Source organism: Drosophila teissieri, chromosome X (genome assembly GCF_016746235.2).
Source record: "Drosophila teissieri strain GT53w chromosome X, Prin_Dtei_1.1, whole genome shotgun sequence".
Taxonomy (NCBI): domain Eukaryota; kingdom Metazoa; phylum Arthropoda; class Insecta; order Diptera; family Drosophilidae; genus Drosophila; species Drosophila teissieri.
The window spans coordinates 15,454,319-15,474,353 of NC_053034.1; the positions used below are offsets into that span (position 1 = coordinate 15,454,319).

The window sequence follows — 20,035 nt, forward strand, 5'->3', positions numbered from 1 at the left end:
GCGATAAACTCGGCTAAGTCGAGAGTTCGCCTGATTTATCCTATGCAAAAGTCAATCGGCTTCAATCGGTCGTGAAATTGTTTAGTGCATTAAGACGTTTGCTGGGAGCTCCTCAGATGCTCGCTCGTATTACATATCTCCATCAAATATTGACAGATGGTAATAAGTCCAAATCAATTGCGAGCCATTAGGTCGGAATATTTTTTGTTATTAAATGCCACGCACAAATACGAATTTTATTTTATTTATCAATGTTTATTCTCGCATTTGGGGCTTACTTCTGTACCACCTTTAAGTTTACTTTGACTGCCTTTGAAGTCGTTTAAGCCAACGAAAAAAAAAATGTATTAGGTAAACATATCCAAAACATATTAGGCAAATTAGGAGTACATTCTAGTTAGAGGAAATCAAACAGAACGTGCTTTATTGAAACTAAAAAGTCTTGCATTTTTTGATTTAAAATATTCAAAAAGTTGGCGCATTTGTGTAATTTCCTGCTCACCATCTAAAACTTATTCGTGATTCTTTTGTGCGGCAACATTAGTCATTTGGACACTTATTCCAATTTTTTTTTTGTTCTACCATTTCTTTGACACTTTCTTGGCCATTAAGTGGGTGGCGGCGAAAAAGAGGCCACTTGTGAACCATTGTGAACTGTAGCGAACATCAATCAAGAGCTTTTCGTCCTGTTTCAGTTTCAATTTCAATTTCAATTTCAAATTCGAACACAAATCCAATTTGCAGTGCCGGCATTTAAATGAATGTTTCATTTATATCTATAAATACGCGGCGCGCAGTTAATTAAACATAAATGAATCAACATAATTATATTGTGCACACAGACGACACTCACACATGTCCAAAACCGCGATTGTCTGTGTGAGCCCGTTGGTCCTGTTGATTTTATGCAATTTGCTTATGTAAATTTTATTCGCGTAATTTCGCGTATTTTGCCAAGTAAATTTTTCATTTTCCCTTTTTTGTTTTAGCCTCCCCTCTGTTTTTTTTTTTTTGCCACCGAATTTGAGGTGAGCTCTATGCACAGTCTGCGTGTTTTTGAATACGAGGGTCGTTTGATAAGTCCGTGACTTTTTGTATTTGCCGCGCACCTGCTCTAAATACAACACTGCTCCTGTCAGCAGTTATCGATTAACAGCTGACTGTAAAATTTTGAGAAAGCTGCGTTTTTTGGTTTGCGTTTTATAGGCATTGAAAGCAGACGATCTCGTGAATTTTTTTTGTCCATCAGGACAATGCACGGGTGCACACGTGTGTAGTCAGCATGGCAAAATTTCATAAATTGGGCTACGAACTGCTACCCCATCCAGCATATTCTCCAGATTTAGCCCCCTGTGACTATTTTTTGTTTCCAAACATGAAGAAATGGCTCGGCGGTAAGAGATTCGGGTCAAATGAAGAGGTCATCACAGAAACAAACGACTATTTTGAGGGCCTTGAGAAAACCTATTATTTGGAAGGAATAAAAAAATTGGAAAAACGCTGGACTAAATGTATAGAGCTAAAAGGAGATAATGTTGAGAAATAAAACGCTTCTTTGACGAAAAAAATATATTTTATTCAAAAAGTCACGGACTTATCAAACGACCCTCGTATATGTACATATATGTATGAATGTGCCCTCAAATTATGAAGCCGCTTGTGCTTTGCATTAAAATTCGCAATTTGTATGGCCAGGCCAGCGTTTGTCTGTAGTTTCACTCTAGTTGAAATGAGCGAAATGTGTGCACAGAAACTGTGCTTCGAAGAGCATTTCGCAACAGCCCATCGTATTATAATATATTTATAAAATATTATTATTATATATTTTATATTATGTTCCCTGCAGATTTATATCCTAACATATCAAACAACTGGCATCCCATCCCAGCGGACTAGCCAAATCTGAGAGCAAACAAACAATTTTTATACTTTAAGGCGGCGATGGTTTAAAACACTAAGCTGTAATTGGGGAATTCGCTTGGCCAAAAGCATGGACATGGCCAAAAGTTAACGCACACAATTGCGCAATTCCCCTGTTGCCAAAAGGTCAACGAATAATAAGTTGTGTAGAAAAGCGAAATGGCGAATGGCGGATACTCTTTCGTATACTATTTCAGATAAAAATGATGAAAAATCAAATCAAATCAAATATGGTAAATTACCTTTGCAAAGCAGGTATTTCTTTTGAATGCTCCACTACTTTTTGCCGAGTTATTTGTAAATATTTATTTTGTGAAAATATTACAATTTTGCCAACGTCATTATTCTTCAAAAAAATATGGAAAATATGGCATATATAACCCACACAAATTAAAGGGTTATAAATTGATGTCGGTTATTTTTTTTTTCAAATTTAAAGGTGTCCCAAATAGACGAGAATGTAAAGAGAAATGGGAAAGTGTAAGAGTTCTCAATTCCCCTCAGATGAAAACCCAACCGTACGTAGAAATGCAGCCATTTTCCAAAACTGTAACTCAGTTTTCATATGGGTGGTGCCAACTCCTCGTGAAGTGGCAAATTATATCATTAAAACTTTAGAACAACAGAAAGTTAAGCTAACGCAGAAAAATGTTGGCTATTTCCCAATAAAAAAAACAAATTAGAAGGGCGTCTTTTGAGGTTGCCAACTCATTGAGCAATTCATTTGCGAACTCATTCATAAAAACAAAGTTGCACTTAAAGCGAACTTGCACTTGCAAATCCGAGAAGGCGAAAGTGGGATTCGAGTTTTCCGGAAAATGGGCTTAGACACCCGAAACCAGAAGCCATAGTACGTACACACGTCTGCTGTTTGGGCCAACTTCGAGGAGCGAGCAGCAAAACTTTGCCGAAATGTTCGAGTTCTAGTACAGTGCGTTCCATGATTGTAGAGTGTGTAAGTTCTTTATTTATTCAAACAAGTATATTAAAGTTTGGGGGCTTTAAAGATATTCAAATTTAAGAATATGTGTAACATCCTCACCCGAAATCGTTTCGTTTAAACACCTATTTATGAGCCGCACTGTACGACACCCTTGAGGGCGTCAGACCGCGATGTACAGATAGAGATACAGATACATCCGCATTTGTATCAAAGAGACTCACAGAGATACAGACAAGTGTGGGGCTACGGGCATTTGCATGGAGTGTGTGGGCAGGATTCAGGATTCAGGATTCAGGGTCAGGGTCGGGGTCAGGGTCACACTCGAAAGTGGAGTCAAGTAGATGCGAATGCAATCTGATGTACACTGGCCTTAAATCAACTGCCAGGACAACAGCGTCGAGTGAAGCGAAGAGTTTTCCGGGAAATGAACTGAGGCCAAGATGCCAGTAGGCAGTGCGTTTTCAATGGACTTCACTGGGAGATATTTCCCAGAAGGAGATGTGAGGTGAATAAACAGGACAGAGTGAAATTCAATGGAAATGGCCTGCAAAGAAATATGCCAATCTGCCAGCAAGGCAAGTAGTTAATATTGGCCTCTTGAAAAGTTAATATACATTGCTTTCTCATTGGAATATGAATATTATATGTTATTAAATGGCTTTTTCATTGGAATATGAATATGAATATTATATGTTATTAAATTGCTTTCCCATTGGAATATGAATATTATATGTTATTAAATAAAGTGATGTAGAAACTATCTGCCGTTATCCTTGCTTTATCCTTTGAGGGGAAACGTCTGCTGATCCCGAATACCTTTAGCCCTTAACCAGGCCCAAATCAATCACTTGTAATTGATAGCTGAACTTTTTACGAGGCGCAACAATCGCCTTAAAGCAGTTTTCGCCACTTGTGTGCGTGTGTATGCCTGGTTGTGTGGGTGACGAGGTGTGTATGTGTGAATATTATTGAAATTATTTAATAACATAAACACGCAAACTTTGGCGACAAATAAAGGGGGGGGGAAGGGGGGTGGCCAAAAAAAGGAAACTGGCACTTCGGCACTCGGTGGGCTACAAAAACAAGTCCCGAAAACGTGACAAAGCCCGACACACCTATAACAGCCACACCAACACACATGAATATTTCATATGCCATCCGGAAGGGTGTTGTCATATGCATATACGACACACACACACACACACATATGTATATACATATACGGGCATGCATACACACATAGGTACACGAAAAACAGGGGCAAAAGCAAACAATTTCACTTAGTTGGGGCTAATAAATGTCAACGATAATGTTGAACATTATTTTTTTTCCTTCTCCTGCTCTCTATCTCTGTGTATGTGTAGCTGCCTCTGCTTTGGGTCACACACACACGTAGGCAAAAGGTGTGCGTTTGGAATTACAGGGTATTAACCAACGACATGCACATGCACATTAATAATAGGGCGGTGATCAAAATATGTATACCAATAATTGACTTTGGGCTTACAAATGATGTTGCTCTGCATTTGTTGTTTACTTTGCATTTCCAGCAGATGGGCATTATTATTTTTACAATCATATTCCAACTCATTTACAGGGTATCGGGGAAGAGGATCATCTTCTTGGACTTACCCCTGCCATCTGATGAGCAGCAGCAGCGCCTGGTGACCTTGTCATAGTTTCGGTTCTTGTTGCGTCCTGTCAACATTTCCGCCTGGCAAATGAATTTCTCTCCAAGATTACCCCCCTTCCCCCTCTTATCGGCGAGAAAAAGGGGTGCTCAAGGGGGTAAGGGGGGCAAGGGGGGGCAAGGGGGGTAAGGGATCCGGGGGGACATCTCTAATTAAATTAATTACAGTTGTCAGAGGCAGGCGCAGATAACACATATGGAACATGGCGGGTCGCAATAAACTTATGCTGGCACATCGTCAAAATCCAAGGAGTCCTGCACAGCATCCACAGCATCCATGTGGAGCATCCTCGCCGCCTAGTTTATGACAGGCGGGGGGGCGTTTTTTTTTTTTTTTTTTTTTTGGCAAGCCAGTTGGCTTAGCTGGGAAAACTCATCAATCTAATCCCCAGTTATTTCCGTGACATTTTCTTTGTCAACGCCAGGCGGACAAGGAGGACAACTACGACTGCCGGTTGGATGAGTACGAAGGACATGACTCTTAAAGGCGTAAAATGGGCAAAATGGGCTGCTGGAATAGACGACAATTTCATTTACATTTTAGTTTACGTCTTCGTCCTGCCCGGTTCTGTTCCGGGTTTATGTTACCACCTTGTAGGGCCATAAAAAAGATCTCCTTCCTCTTTCGGCCAAATTCGAAATACCCTTGCCTTCTTCCCCCAACCCGACGAGCTGGTGGGCAGGACATTGATTCCACTTGCTCTGCCAGCTGGTCTGGGGACTTTAAGTCAATCTCCTCGATGGTTATGGCCCAGTTAAAGGCCACGACTGAGTGAGACATTTAAGCAACTTTCGATGGATTGATTATAACTAAAAATCCCGCTGAAATGCTCAGTTAAAAGTGATATATTCCATACCTGAATCGCAATTTCCACACTTTTGAGGGCTCGCAGCAAATGGATGGCAATCAATCGCAGTTGGCTCACAAATGAAGCGAAGTGGTTAATTAACATGCCTGATTGGCGCATGCAAATCGCTGTGTGATTGGTTTTTGGGCCCGATTTTGGGAGCAAACAAATAATTCGCACACGATTTGCATCTTCAGCAGTTCGCACTCCATTTCCGGGTAATTTTTATTCCGCTTTTGGGCTTGGGTTCGATTCGAGACGGGGATTTGTTGCTCGTTTTGTGTTTTCTTTTTCTTTCTCTATTTTGTTTGGTTTTTTGTTTTTTTGGTTTCTGTTTTTTTGCCAACCGCAGCCGCAGTGTTCATTTATTTATCGATATCGATGGGGAAAATGGACTCTATGCCGGCACGTGATGGTGTTTCCCTCCATTTTCCAACCCAAGCCACCTCCCTCCTCCCGCCCCCCTTCACCACTGGGCGCGCCATCCCTCTCACTCCATCGCTTTGTTCCTGACCCGACACTAAATTATCGTTTTCAATGCTTTGCTTGAGCTGCCATTTGCTGATTGCCACCGGTCCACAAAAATGGAGAGAACACCCCACTTACTACATACAGATGTATACCCTATAATACACACAGTCGCGGTCAAAATATGCTGTTTTTAAACAATAAATACACATATCTAACTCAGGAAACTATTGTGAAACAGTTGGCATTCATAAAAAACCAATGATATCTGCTTTACGCTCAAGTGAGCACATTATTATTCAATATTTAATTGAACTTCAGGCGCATCAGTTCTGTTTTCATTTTAAACAAAATATTTAAAAAGAGTTCACTAATTTCTTGACCACCAATATGTGTGTGTGTGTTTCGCATTTGGGGTCGTGGCATATAAATTGCCGCTCTTTTAACTTCGGCTCAGATTTGGATTTCAATTCAATTGCATCGAGTGTCGTTAGAGTCCGTGCGGCATGTGTTTGTAATCCTGTCGAGGATTAGGCCTAAGCTTTAACCCCCTTCCCCCCGCCCATTGCCACGCCCCTCGATGACCATTTGCCGTCAGTCGTTGACTTTTTACTGTCTACATGTGGGCACCTAATTGATGCAATGCATTCGAGCCGCCCGTCCTGACATAACTTTGCTTTTAAGCCCCACTCACTCCCCGCAAAAATGGGAAATTGCGAAAAAAAGGACGCTGGAAAAGAAAGTGGAAAATGGCGCAGAGTGTGCAAGGGGAAAATCATCTGAAAGGATTTCGGATCTACTTCAGCTGGGATCCACTCAGGTCTATTAGTTTAGCTCGGAATGTGCAGGAGTCTAAGCAAATATCTTTGGGTACAAGAATATAAGTGAATCCAACTGTAAACTAATTGGTTGTAATTTTAAGCAATTGCAAACGTGTTGGGCTTAATAATATGGCACTTTTTTCGAGTTATCGCAAAGCAGTTAGCACATGCCACATTTGCAGTGGTTGTGTAAATCCTGTTGATAAATTTGGCTCCTAAAACTCGATGGCCTCCATTGCGTTGCATTGCTAACTGGAAATTGTTTAGAGCAGCTGCATCTTTTTTTATGTGGCGCCGGCACTTAATCTTGATTTATGTGAGATTTATATCCAGAACTCTGAAGCGGACAACGAATCTATTACGCATACGCCCCATTTGCTCGCGCAAAGCCGCAATAAATGAGCGAAATCAGCAGAGTCAGCAGAATCAGCGGAGTTGGCCAAGTGCAACCGCTGAAAGTGCAGCTGTTTATGGACTCATCAACCGCAAAATGCACATGGGAGTTGCAAACGAGCAAAGGTCAGGTGGTCGGTCAGTCAGCTGAGTCCGAACTGATAATGCCGCGGGCTTTTGTGGCTCCAACATCCATTATTCGATCTACAGTCGGCGAAATAAATGCGGTGTTATCAGCTGCAAGTCAAGTTTACTTCTTTCCCAATGAAAAGGAATTCATTTTATGACAGATTTTACTAGACCCTGTGGCGTGTTAAACACCAAGATAAATCTCAACTAAATATTTGATACTGGCTCATCATTGCACCATGAGCCACACTTTGGGGCAAGGTTAACCTGCAACTGGAAACTAAGCATTCAGCTCACCGTAGTAAATACATGCGATATATCGACTAATTGGCCATAAAGCCATTGTCCTCGAAATCCACTACGCTGATTTGTGCAATTGCAGCAGCCAAATGCTAAATGCCAAATGGCAAATGCAAAATTGTGCGAAATTATTATGCTTAATAACCAGTATTACTTTGTAACGGCATAATGACAGTAGTGGACGAGTTCCGCTCTTTGGATGACTGTGTGTGTGTGTGTGTGCTGTTTCCGGTTACCGGTTGTGTGTTCAGCATGAATGGAAAATGCCACGGCAGTTAAGCAGTGCAGTGAGAGTTCACTAAAAACCAAAATGAGAAACATAATATTCTTTTTTGGCAAGTGTGGTCTTTGCAATGTGAATTGAAAAACCTTTTTGGCGTTGGAAATTTCAAATGTATTTAGATAGAGAGCGTTAAATAGACGAATGTCATGAAATCCGCGGCGATTGATGGCCATTGCGGTGGGTGGTGGGTGGTGGGTGGTGGAATGCGGCATTCTGAATTGGAACAGAAACTGTCACGCACTGTTATCGTCCCTAATCGTCCTCGGGGACCAGGATCGTTATTTTGCCAGCTGCACCTCTAATTACGCCACATTATCCTCGAAGCCAGGACCAGCGAACAATGTCCATTCTTGGCCAGCACAAATATATACATATATACACCTTTATTCCGGCCCCTGGGTGTGTAATTTATGCGCATATGTTAAATGTTAGAGCCACACTCATAACTCAGGCCAAAATATGTAATCAAAAGCATTAGGGTCGCATAATGGCTTCAAATGGCCAAGTTGGTGAAATGCTTTCGAATAGATGGCATGCGATAAGTGAAAGCTTCACATATAAATGCCAGAATATTATTAAAGCGCTGGGATTATGATCAAATATAACCTGGTTGTGAACAGTTAAGTATCTCTCACCTATCATTATCGCTAGTATCCCCCTAGTATTAGTCATTAAACTTATACTTGGCTGAACTTTTGCCGCCAAGGTCATGGACTGCGATGTCGATGCAGTGACCTTGGCCATCGAAGGGAGGGTGGCACTTTGAGTGCACTTCCAGGCCATTGCACATGTCAAACGATTCGAGGATGATGATGTCAGCGAAAGCACATAAACTAATTTGCAATAAATATGAAATTTAGAAACCAGAAGTCCAGCAACATTGTGCTACTTTCTCCTACCCCGCGCATTTTATGGCATTGGCCTTTTGGGCGATAAAAACCAAATAAGCTGCGACTGGCTAACAACATTGTCCACTCACATATCACCCATCCACACACACAAACACACACAAACACACACAGTCACACACACACGTGTAAGTTTTAATAATCATAAAACGCAGAAGCGCGCAAAAAACATGTAAAGAACAAAGGAAAAGTAAATTAGAGGGGGGAAAATGAGGGAAAAAATAAATGAGAAAGGAAATGAAAGCAAGAGGTGGCAACATTCCAGCAGCAGACAATAGACAAAGTTGAAATGCAATTGAAAAGTTGGCAAAAGGAAAAGGGGAAAATCCACTGGGAAGGACTTGGATGAATTCGTGTCCCGAGGCAGCCACAAGAAACGTCATAAATGTTGACTCAGTGTCCTGCGTGACTGCCAATGTGGGCAGCTGCACAAGGAGAAACCTAGTCCATTTTTCAATTTCCAGGGTATTCACTTATTTCGGCAGAATACTCGTATATCCCAAAGTGTGTGAGTGCTTTAAATATGTTTAAGATATGCTTAAAATGTGTTTAGGATATGCTTACAATACTTGGAGTGCTTAAACGAAACTATAATAAATAAAAAAGAGTTTCTTATTATAGAAGTAAATTCTTTAAATAAATTTTTTATTTTTTAAATACAAAAACCATTATTTTATATACTCTATGTATATATTTTGAATTTATTCTATAATATAATAATAATTCATTTCCCACATGTGTGTGGATAAGGACTCGCCAAATTCACATGTAAAACTTTATTGGGGGCAAGCAGGAAGGGGCAAGTAGATGGTCGAGGGTGCGGGTGTGCGGGGGGTGGCGGAGCTGAAACTGTAAAGCTAACAAATTAGCAGCCAGGATAAAGGAGGGGGCGTGGCTGGTGGGGTGTGTGGAAAGTTTCCTGCAACCGGACAAGTTTAACAAAAGTCTTAACATATTTTCGTAATCCAAAAGTTTACTACAAATGCGACTTAATTGTTGGTGAGCGTTGCCATCTTCCGCCAAAGCTTTTCCCACCTCCTTTGTGCCGCTTTTCCCTTGCTTTTCCCTTGCTTTTCCCCGCTTTTCCGTCCGCTTTTCCCGGCTTTCCCCGCAAACAAAAGCCCGTAGAATGCCAAGGAGAAAACCCAAAAGGAATTCGCCGTTGATGATGTTTTGCGCGCTTTTTATTAAGTGATTAAAACAGAAAGCAAAATAAGGAAAGGCAACTCAAAAAAAAACCAAAGTTACCACTAAGCTGCAAAAAAAAAGAAAGGACGAAGGAAAAAAAGAAAGTTGTCAACTTGATGGGAGAGATGCCTCAGAGATTTGAAACTCCCGGGCGTTAAGTAGAAAAATGAATACTCGCATTTTGCTGGTTGCATTTGCTGATTATCCGCAGTCGCATAATTGGATAAAATATATCGCTTAACAGGAAAATTAAGCTTATGATTATGTTGTTTGCTGTCGCTTCAACTGAATTTAATGTAATTCAATTTAATGACATTTTCTGCAGGCGCGTCACTGATTTCAGCAAATCTCGAATGGCCACGAAAACCTAATTAAATGTTAATGGGGTGCATTCAATTGAGAATTCCATTTGATGAGGTATTATGAACTATAATTATTTTTCAGTTTTTTCCATCTATTTCAAGGGGTTAACTGTAAGCTATAACTTTGGCATTTAGCGGCACAATTGTGTGATTAACTATGATTAGGGCGCACAATTAAAGTTAAATGCGGTCGTCTGGCAATCAAGCTCGACTATCGAGCACTTGCCGAGTAGCAATTAAAGGAGCTGCCATCAAAGGATGCGCACACACTAAGATGCCAGGACACCACGAACAATGTGTTCTTGTGGTCCAAGTCGTGTCCTTTTCATCCTTTCTCCTTTCTCCTCCGCCGCACTCTCACCCATTTCCACTTCGTCTCCATCGAAAATCTGAGAGTGTTCGATTACAGCTTTGGTTTTTCGGTTTTCGGTTACGGCCTTTCAATTTGGGCTCCGACTTGGTCTTAAGTCGACTCGAGATGTAAGTGGTTTGCTCAACTTCATCACGGCCCCCATTCACCCGACGGAATCAATAAGTGTGTGTGACATTTGTGTCACATTTATGTCCAGTTCTCAGTTCTGAGTTCGCAGTTCTTGGGTCTGGCGGCATTAATGTGTCCTGGTTTACTGTCCGGTCATAGTTCGTGTCCGTGTCCGTGTCCGTGTCCTTGCCCCTGCCGTCGTTATGTCCGTATTTATTAGGCCAACTCGACTGATGTCCAAAAAGGGGCACTGCCACACTGCGAGAAACACGGCACCACATTTAATGCATACCACTGACTTTATGACAGTTCCTTCTATTGCAACTAGCCATAAACAGCGATGATGGCAATAACCAATAATCTAAATTAATTGTTACGATTTCTTCTGTGTTTCCGCCGAACTTGGAACTTGGATGTCTGAAGTTCGAAGCACACAAAATAAAGACATAAAAACTTATGAAATCTTTGGCTGGCAACTGTCAGCGAGTGTGATTATCCCGATTGATATAGGGGGTGGCTTGTTAATAAATAGTTGGACAGGAAACAGGATTTTAATGCGAGTCCTTGATGGCTTTTATCGATTGATTATAGCAGGCGAAAAAGTCGAAAAAAAGAACGAAATGAAAACCATGAATATTGCGCTGCACAAACCGAATGCATTTATGGCCAAATGGTTTTATTGCACTCTTGGACTCTGGGACTTTGGGCCCCTCAAGGCATGCAGATGAGGCACCTGGTCTCCGGATTGCGAATCGGATGCGATTCCGGGCCAGAGTTCGGGGTCCTTCGATTGGCTTGGCCAACTTGGAGCGGCGGCCAATCCACTTTAATCGCCGTCAATGTCTGTGCCAACAGTTTGGATAATCCCGTAAATATTTATGCGCAGTTTGGCCCAAAGAACAGCAGCTGATGACAACAATGGCATAAATGGCTTTACTGTTAACTCAACTCGAAAACACCATCGTCCATGTATCTCGACAATCGATAATATACGATTCTCCTCTGGCTGTCTGGCAGTCAACGGAGGAGGAGCAGTAGGTGGCCCCCACTTAATGCCAATGCTGTGCTAACTTCCTTGTAAGCTGCCGAGAATGTGAGCCAGTTGCCGTTGCCCAACCCACACGAGTGCTTGATGGGGATTAGAGTGGCACATATGCATGCATGGGATATGGGGTAAGTTAAGGGATTTTCACTAGGAATAAACGTAATTAAGAGATTCATTCCACTTAAATTCGTTTTTTCTGTGGTAAATGCTCAGCAAAGCAATGCAAACTATATTTAAGCAACTGCCATTATTATTTTATTATATTTCCTTAGAATCTGAAGAGCAACCAGTAGCAAGCACATGCCCAACAATCCGGAAAGTAGAAAGCCGACATTCAGCTGCTGTCACTGCTGCCCCGGCCAACTCCTTTTTGGCCAGCACGAAGCACCAGGCAGCAGGCAGCAGGCACAAGCTCGGTTCAGACCAGGCCAACGGCCAACGGGCATGGACAATGGTCAAATGGTGGCCAGGAGCGCGTACGTGTGCGGCTGGCCATTTGTGCCAATTTCATGGGCTGAGCAGCGGCGGAGTGGTGGAGTGGGGTAGTGGCATTGAAACAAATTGAAAAGTTGCGTTTGTCCATGAAATTGTTGTGTGTGTCCCTAATGGAACATGAAGGCGATACTCCGGGCCGGGGCAATTACACCACGTCCCACACTTGGCCCTGTCAATAACTTCATTTCCGGTACAACGTGATTTAATTAACGATTACCATGCTCTGCCCCCCCCTCTGTTCCCCCGCAGATCCTTGGCCAATTTTTTATGTAACAATTAAGTGGGCTTCCTTGTGTGCGTGCCCGTAGCCCGACCGCATTATAATTGCAGGACGTGGCCGGTCGAGAGGCGCTTCGATCTCAATTGGGGTTCCACATCGGCCACATCGGTCACATTGGCCACATTGGTCACATTGGCCACATCATGCGGGCATAACCAGCTAATTCCGTATTAATTTCCCGCTCTGATCGGCATACAAATGTGGCCATTGCGATTCCATTAGCCGCTCGGCTGCATTCTGCATGCATCGGCCAACTTTTCCACTTCAACTTGGCCAGTTTACTTTGACCACTTTAGCCAAACGGAAACCTACAAAAGTTGGTTGCATTCGCAAGATATTCAAGATATTTTATACAGCATAGGAAAGTTTTAGTTTTTATCAATATTTAAACTTACGCTTTTTGTCTATTTTTTTCCCATTTCATTAAGGAAAATGCCTGCGCAGCATTTCGTTTTGTATTTCATCTGGTTTTTTATTTTTTATTTTTCTTTATACCTTTTATTTTTATACATATTTTAACTTCACAAAAAAAATATTTGTTCTTTTTCAATTAAGTGTTTTTCATGCTCATATTTTTCGCTTCTTCGCTTTTTCGTTTGCTTTGCTTTTCTCTTCTTTTTTACTTTTTGGTTCATGCAGTTTTGCATTTAAACGACACTTCTTTGTAGTTTTGAAACAATGTTTTTGTTTTTTTTTTATTGCATGGAAAGTTTGTTCGCTTGGTATTATCATTTAAAATTTACACCAAAAAAGATCAGCTATGTTGTTTACGACTAGTACATTAGTATATTTGTGTATATACTCGTAAGTTTATCAATTTGTAATTGTGTTTATAACGTGGCTCAATCGCTTTTTGGCCCAGAAGACGTACATATACATACATACACATCGATCGATTGATAACACGGGAAATTCCTCTTTCTCTGTGGCTTAAAAACGTCGTTCGGCCGATAACAATTCGGTTTTTGATATACATACTCAAATAGTACTTCCGTAGGTCTTCTGGAGTCCCCCAATAAATGTCGCACTTAGGCCTATGCTATGACATGTATTTTCTGCTCTTTGTATTTGGTTTTACTTTTCTTAGTTTTCCTTTCTTTTTTGTTTTGTTTTTTGGTTTTTAACACACAGTATATCGCTCACAAATAAATGGCCAATACAGTTTTTTACATTAACAACTGAAAGTTCAAGTGGTTCTCTAAAACGAGAGTTTCTCTTCGTCAATACTTGTTTAATACTTACTTCCATTGGTAAAATTTGATTTCAACAGCTTATAAATTAGGAAAAAAACACACACTTCATATGCATATATTTCTTTGTGTTTACAATTATTTGCATTTGTCTAATCGTTAAGGCTTAGGCCTGGAAAATACTTGCAACTAGGTTGGCAATCCTCCAATTTATCAATGTTTTTTTTTCTTCTGCTTTTCCTTTCTGTTTGTCTCTGTCAATTTGCCAACATTTTCTTGGGGGTTTCTCTATGTATTTTTACTTGAAAATTTGACACTTTGTTTTTGAAAAAGATTTTGCATTTGTATTTGATTGCTAATTCACACACAGACAAGTAGAGAGAGAGAGAGAGATAGAGAGGGAGACTGTGATAGAGAGAGAGAGGGGAGCATTGTGTGTGTGTGTGTGTTAGTCTGGGGTGGGAGGGTATTATATGTGTCATTTAGTACTTCTGTGGCTCCTTTTCGATATTGTCGTGCCCTTGATCAGATCGATCATATGTATATACTACATACATACATACATACATACATACATATATGCAGTGGGAAACCAATAGTTCGAAGGATCTAACATTGAATAACCTTGGAAGTGGGCAGAGAATCGATAACATTTATCCAAAAATAATACAGTTCGTCTTCAACTACGACAGCAACAGTTTTGTATATATGGGCTCTATTTATTGGACTCGGTTTTTTTTTCGTCTATTAAGAAGAGAGTTTTATTGTTTTTGAAAGCTTTTTGTGGGTGTTTCGGCTAAGGTACAAATTTGCTACAGGTTCAATCTAAGTGGAATAGAGTTATCATCTGCATCTCGGTACGAGTTTTGTTCGAGTTTTGTTCGAGTTTTGTTCGATTTTTGTTCGATTACTTCTGGAAGACTACAGCTAAGTACACAGCTATGTATTTAAAGGGTTTAAAAATGCAACAATTACTTTGAGTTTAGAGTTAATATAGAGAAAGATTTGTAGTTGGTTTAACGGCGAAAAAAACCACTCACTAACTATGTACAACAAGATGTCCAATTAACCATTTTCCAATTATCTATTTCTAATAGTTCTCCGTTTACTTTCTTTGTGTGTCCCTTAGTTCTAGCTACAAAAAATTACAATTACACACCTATGCACTTGATAAATACTGTATGCCTGGTATATATCAATATATATTCATATATATATATGTATATGTAAATATAATATGCATATACAGCGGATATCGTTCTATGCTACTTCTTTGTTTGCTGTGGTCCAATTTCTGATTCAAACATTTGTTTTTATTTGATTTAGCTTGCACACTCGCACACACAACAGGCACACACACCAGATGTATATTGTACATATTGCCGGCCGACTTGATGACAGTTCATCATTGTCACTAATTTGCTAATGGAGAATATATGCGCAGAAACAATACACTCAACATTACGCATTCGCCCCCGGGGAGCATTTCTCCATTTCTCCATTTCTCCAATTCGCCAATCTCCATTCTCCTTCACGTCGCTTTTGTATTTTGCGGCTATTATTTTGATTTACACATTTATTTACCCACAGGCATTTGCTTGTGCATGTGTGTGTGAGTGTGAGTGTGTGTCGTGTGTTTACATATATTTCAAATAGAAAGTTAAACTGGTTCCAATTTAATGTACTTGGTATTTTTTTGCCTTGCTATTTTCCGTTCGTATAAATATAGTTTCTGTGTAGATTAAATTTCTCTCTATTTATGTTTCATTAAATCGTTAAGAGTAAGTTTTTAGTTTTAGTTATAGTTTTAGTTTTAGTTTCATTGTGTAAAGCTTTCGTTTCGTACATTTTCAATTTTCCATGGGTTCCGCGTAAGTTGCGTGCACTCACACACTGTCAATTTTCATATTGTTACTGTGTTTTTGGGCGCAAGCAGTGACACTTCCGGTGCGAAAATGTACTTACACTTAAGAACTGCGCTGCACTGCACTGCTTGCAGCCCATTTAAATGCAACCCAGACAATTATGCCGATAAAATCGTGTTTTCGTTGGCCATTCCAATTTTTGCGCACACTTTCATTATTTTCACAATTGCACAAACACATCCATAATTGCATATTAATGGACGTGCGGTACCTGGATTTTTATTTTGGCAGATTCGTGTTGTCTTTCTTGCTACGCATTTCATTTAGTTTCTATGCAAATTTCTGCACATGTGTGTGTGTGTGTGTTTATTTAAGCGAGTGTGTGAGTTATGTGTGTGCGGGCCAGGATGAGAGAAAAAGAGAGAGAGAGAAAGAGAAAAGAGAGAGAGAGAGAGAGAAAGGGAGAGAAAGAAAGCAGATATTTTAATTGCCATACACGAATTTCAATTCCCATGCGTTCGCATCCTTGTTGATTTTGCCTTGCATGTGTGCGAGTGTCGGTGTATTGGTGTATTGGTGTCTTGGTGTGCCTGTGTGTGTCTGTGTGCAAGTGTGCGTGTGTCTCCTTGGTGTGTCCAATGTGGCATAATGAAAACAACAACAAAAGCACGACAAGCAATAACAGTTAGCAAAAAAGTTAACGCTCAGCAAACTTCAACGGTTTGAAGAACACGAATTTCTATGTGAAATAATGCAAATCGAATGGAATTCAACTGGCAGCCTTTTACATTTATCCAATAAAGTAGAAAGCTGCTTTCAATTAAAACAATTTGCTTATTTGACTCACTTTTTGTCATAGACCAATTCAATATTCAATTTGCATTTGAATGACAACAGTGTTTTTGTTAAAGCCAAATGATCGGCTGAAATTGGTCTGTTCATTAATCTGCATATATATAGTTTATTTAATAAGATTTCTGGCTATTTTACAGAATTTAATTAACGCAACGTTAGCGTTTCAATTTGCGCTTTTTAGTCGGAACAGCATCAAGAAAAAACCTTCAAACGAAGCATTCAAAATGTTAAAAATTATTCTGTCAAAAAAGTTCTCTCTCTAGCTTTTTCAATGCACACACACACACACACATTCAAAACACACCCACACACTTTAAGCTTAATGTATATAGCAAGCATTTTCGTTTGAGCAATTTTCTCCCACAAGTTTTGATAGAATCATCCATTTTTTTTTACAATTAATATTAAAGTGTTTTTTTGTGGTTTAATATACTTTGTTTTCCATCACAGCTAACGGCAATTTATTTAACTCTAGGACATCTAACAACATTTCTAAGAAGACTTTTCTGGGCACAAATAACAAATAATACAACTCAGGGAAACATAAAGTATACGCTTGAATGCTTTTCATATATTTTCGTTTTTGGTTCATTTTCACTTACATTGTCTATAGATTTTTAAACGTATTTAAGACTATAACACATTTGACAGTTTGCAACATCAATCGATACACACAGAGAACGTTTCAAATTTCACGTAAACTTCATTTGGCTAATTATAGTACAAATTATAGGACAAATCGGAAACATAATGCACAGTGGGCGGATCTCAGCTCTCTTAGCCAATTATATTTGAAATATAAGTTGAACTCCATATCTATAGTTATGTATTTACAATTTTGTAGCTTGTTTTTACAATGTTTTCTTTTTTTCTTTAGCTAGGTAAACAAACAGTTGGGAAACTAAAATTTATGCCGAAGCTCTTTAAAAACTAAAGACAAACTTGAGTTTATATTATTGTTAATAATGATAAATTGTTGTTAGAACTTTGGTTAATGCCAATTTAGATTTTTCAGAGATCCACCCTGAAACACACTCATATACATATAATTATTTAAGCACAAAATATATATATTGTATACATATATTCAAACACCGAAACGGGAAAGCGTTTTACTGCATGATGCCACACAGATCTCTAGGGGCTTAAAATGACTCAAAGTCTCCTTTTGGGTCCAAAATTGAATTGTTTGCATAAATAAATGCAATATGCATACTCTCAGACGTTGGTTATCAATTTGCAAATGATTTTAAGCATCTAGAGATAGCAATGCCATCCTTTCAAGGGGTTTTCGACTGGGGTGCAATGTGGCTGGTTGGTTGGGTGGCTTGGTGGTTGGGTGGTTGGTTGGGTGGTTGGGTGGGTGGTGATGGCAAGGATACTCACTGCTCACCGCGATTAGCAGGAGACACCCTGCTTGGCCACCGTGTACCAGGTGCTCACGGTGACCAGCGACGGCGAGTCGGGGGTGGTGGGTGGCTGTGGCTGCTGCGGATCGACCTCGACCTCGTCGGCCCCGCCCACAATCACGTTGAGGGGTGCAAGGGGGTGCAGTTCGGAGGGCGGCAGCTGTGACGGCTCTGCTGGTGGCGCAGGTGCTGCTGTTGCTGTTGCTGCTCCTCCTGCTGCTCCTGCTCCTGCTCCGGCTGCTACTGATTTCGATAGCGGAGCAGCTGGGCAGGCACGGTGCTTCCGCGGCCGGGACTTGCTCTTGGCCTTCTGGCTCTGTGACTGGGGGTGGTGGAAGTGCATGGGCTGGGGGGTGTGGAGGTCGCGACCCACCTGCGGCCCCACCTGCGGACAACGGAAGCGAATGGCCTGCTCGTTGGCCACATTGATTTCCGGCCACCGGGTCAGCTGCTGACCATGGTGACCATGGTGACCCTGCTGCTGGCCATGCTGGCCATGCTGCTGGCCCTGATGGTGACCCTGTTTGCTCTGGTGGCGCTTCCTGCTCTTGCTGCGCTTGCGTGACTTGGACTGTGACTGCGATCGACGACCGGATCTGGGGTGTGGCACCACCGCCTGCTGCGGCCTCTGGCAGTGGCGGCAGACAAAGGATCTGTACTCCTCCTCCTCCTCGGAGTCCTCATCATCCTCGTCATCCTGCTGCCCATCGTCATGCTCCCCCTCCGCGCCGTAATCGTATAGGACATTATTGCAATTGAGTGTGGTTCCAGTGGCCGCCGAGGCGGTGGTGGTGCTGGTGGTGGTGGTGCTATCGCCATCCATGTCGATTATGTGACAACAGTTTTGATGTCTAGTGCTATGTGGTTGCTGCTGTTTTTGCTGTTGCTTGTTCGTCTTCGTCTTGTGGTTGGACTTACGTTTCTCTGGCTCCTGCTGATGCTTCTGATGCTGCAGATGCTGCAGATGCTGCAGATGCTGCTGCTGCTGTGCCGACTGCTGATGTCGCCGCCGCCGGGGCACCGTGTACTCATCGCCCTTGTCCGTCGGATATGGTCAGAACGCTGTGTCGAACACGGACATCGACCGGGAGATGGCGTCGTCGTTGCGACAGGCCTCCAGAAACTCCTCCAGCGTGACCACGCCATCGCGATTGGTGTCCATTTTCTGGGGACAAGAACACAAGTGCAAACATTAAGCAAATACATTTTATAAAATTTTAATGGAAGAACTTTAATAGAAATATTCAAAGATCAATAGTTTAAGGGAAGCAACAGCTTGCGCAGACCGCTGAGTGCCAACTGCTTGCCAGTTTGCACTGCTTTGACGAACTGCTTCCGTTTCCGGCGCCCAAACGCGTGCCATGGAATTTTGATTTAGAGCGTCGGACAGGACAAGTTTCGGGGAATGGCCCAATGAATGATCCTGGCCATCTATCATCAATTTCACTCTCGCATGCCGTTGTTTAAGAGCTTTTGCCGGTCGCATTTGATGCGCTCAATTTATTCGGAATGCCAACGACCGCTAATGACAACGCGTGACTGGCAAGCGCAAACAGGACGATGTCCTGCAGATGATGGGATGGCCATCATGGGCCACCCCATCCATCCACTTTGCCGCCCTGAGTCTGCTGGCCGGCAAATTGAAATAGACAATTTGCATTTGCATAATGCAAAGTAAATAAGTTTCATGTTCGCGCGAGTCAAATTCAAATTGTACGCGCGTAATTAGCATAAATAATGGGCGCGAATTGCCCGGTTTTTCGGAATTTTGAAATTTTCGGGGATTTCGGGGATTTTGAGGGGACTCACCTGGAATATCTGCTCCACCTTGCCCTTGATCTTCTCCTCCTCGGGACACTCGTCCGGCAGGCGGCCCATCAGCTCGTATATGGCAGTTACAATGTCAGTCATTTCCTCCCTCGTAATGAAGCCGTCGCCATTGATGTCGTACAGCGAGAAGGTCCAGCGCAGCTTCTCCTCCACGGAGCCGCGCGACAGTATCGAAAGTCCTTGAACAAAGTCCTGTGACAGGAAGAGAAATAAGTTGGCATAAATACGCTGGTGGTGGTGGTGGTGGTGTTGGTGGGAGGCGGCATTACAGGTATAAAAGAAATTGAAAATATGTTTTAAGAAATTGCTCGTAAACCGCAGTGAAGCACACC

At 41.5% G+C, this 20,035-nt stretch overlaps 1 protein-coding gene across 4 annotated transcripts in view; it reads right to left on the reverse strand.

The window, feature by feature from the left end:
- Positions 1 to 16,954: 16,954 nt before the first annotated feature.
- Positions 16,955 to 20,035, reverse strand: part of LOC122624237 (Kv channel-interacting protein 4) — a 75,637-nt gene continuing 72,556 nt past the window's right edge. For 2 of the 4 annotated variants that reach the window (XM_043803716.1, XM_043803717.1), the window contains exons 5-6: positions 19,683 to 19,895; positions 18,787 to 19,038 (exon numbers count right to left, since the gene is read on the reverse strand). In XM_043803716.1, the coding sequence (XP_043659651.1) occupies positions 18,928 to 19,038; positions 19,683 to 19,895 (324 nt within the window). In that variant the 3' untranslated portion in view covers positions 18,787 to 18,927. Of the gene's footprint in view, positions 19,039 to 19,682; positions 19,896 to 20,035 lie in introns of all 4 variants that reach the window. The other 2 variants (XM_043803719.1, XM_043803718.1) reach the window with 2 other exon arrangements.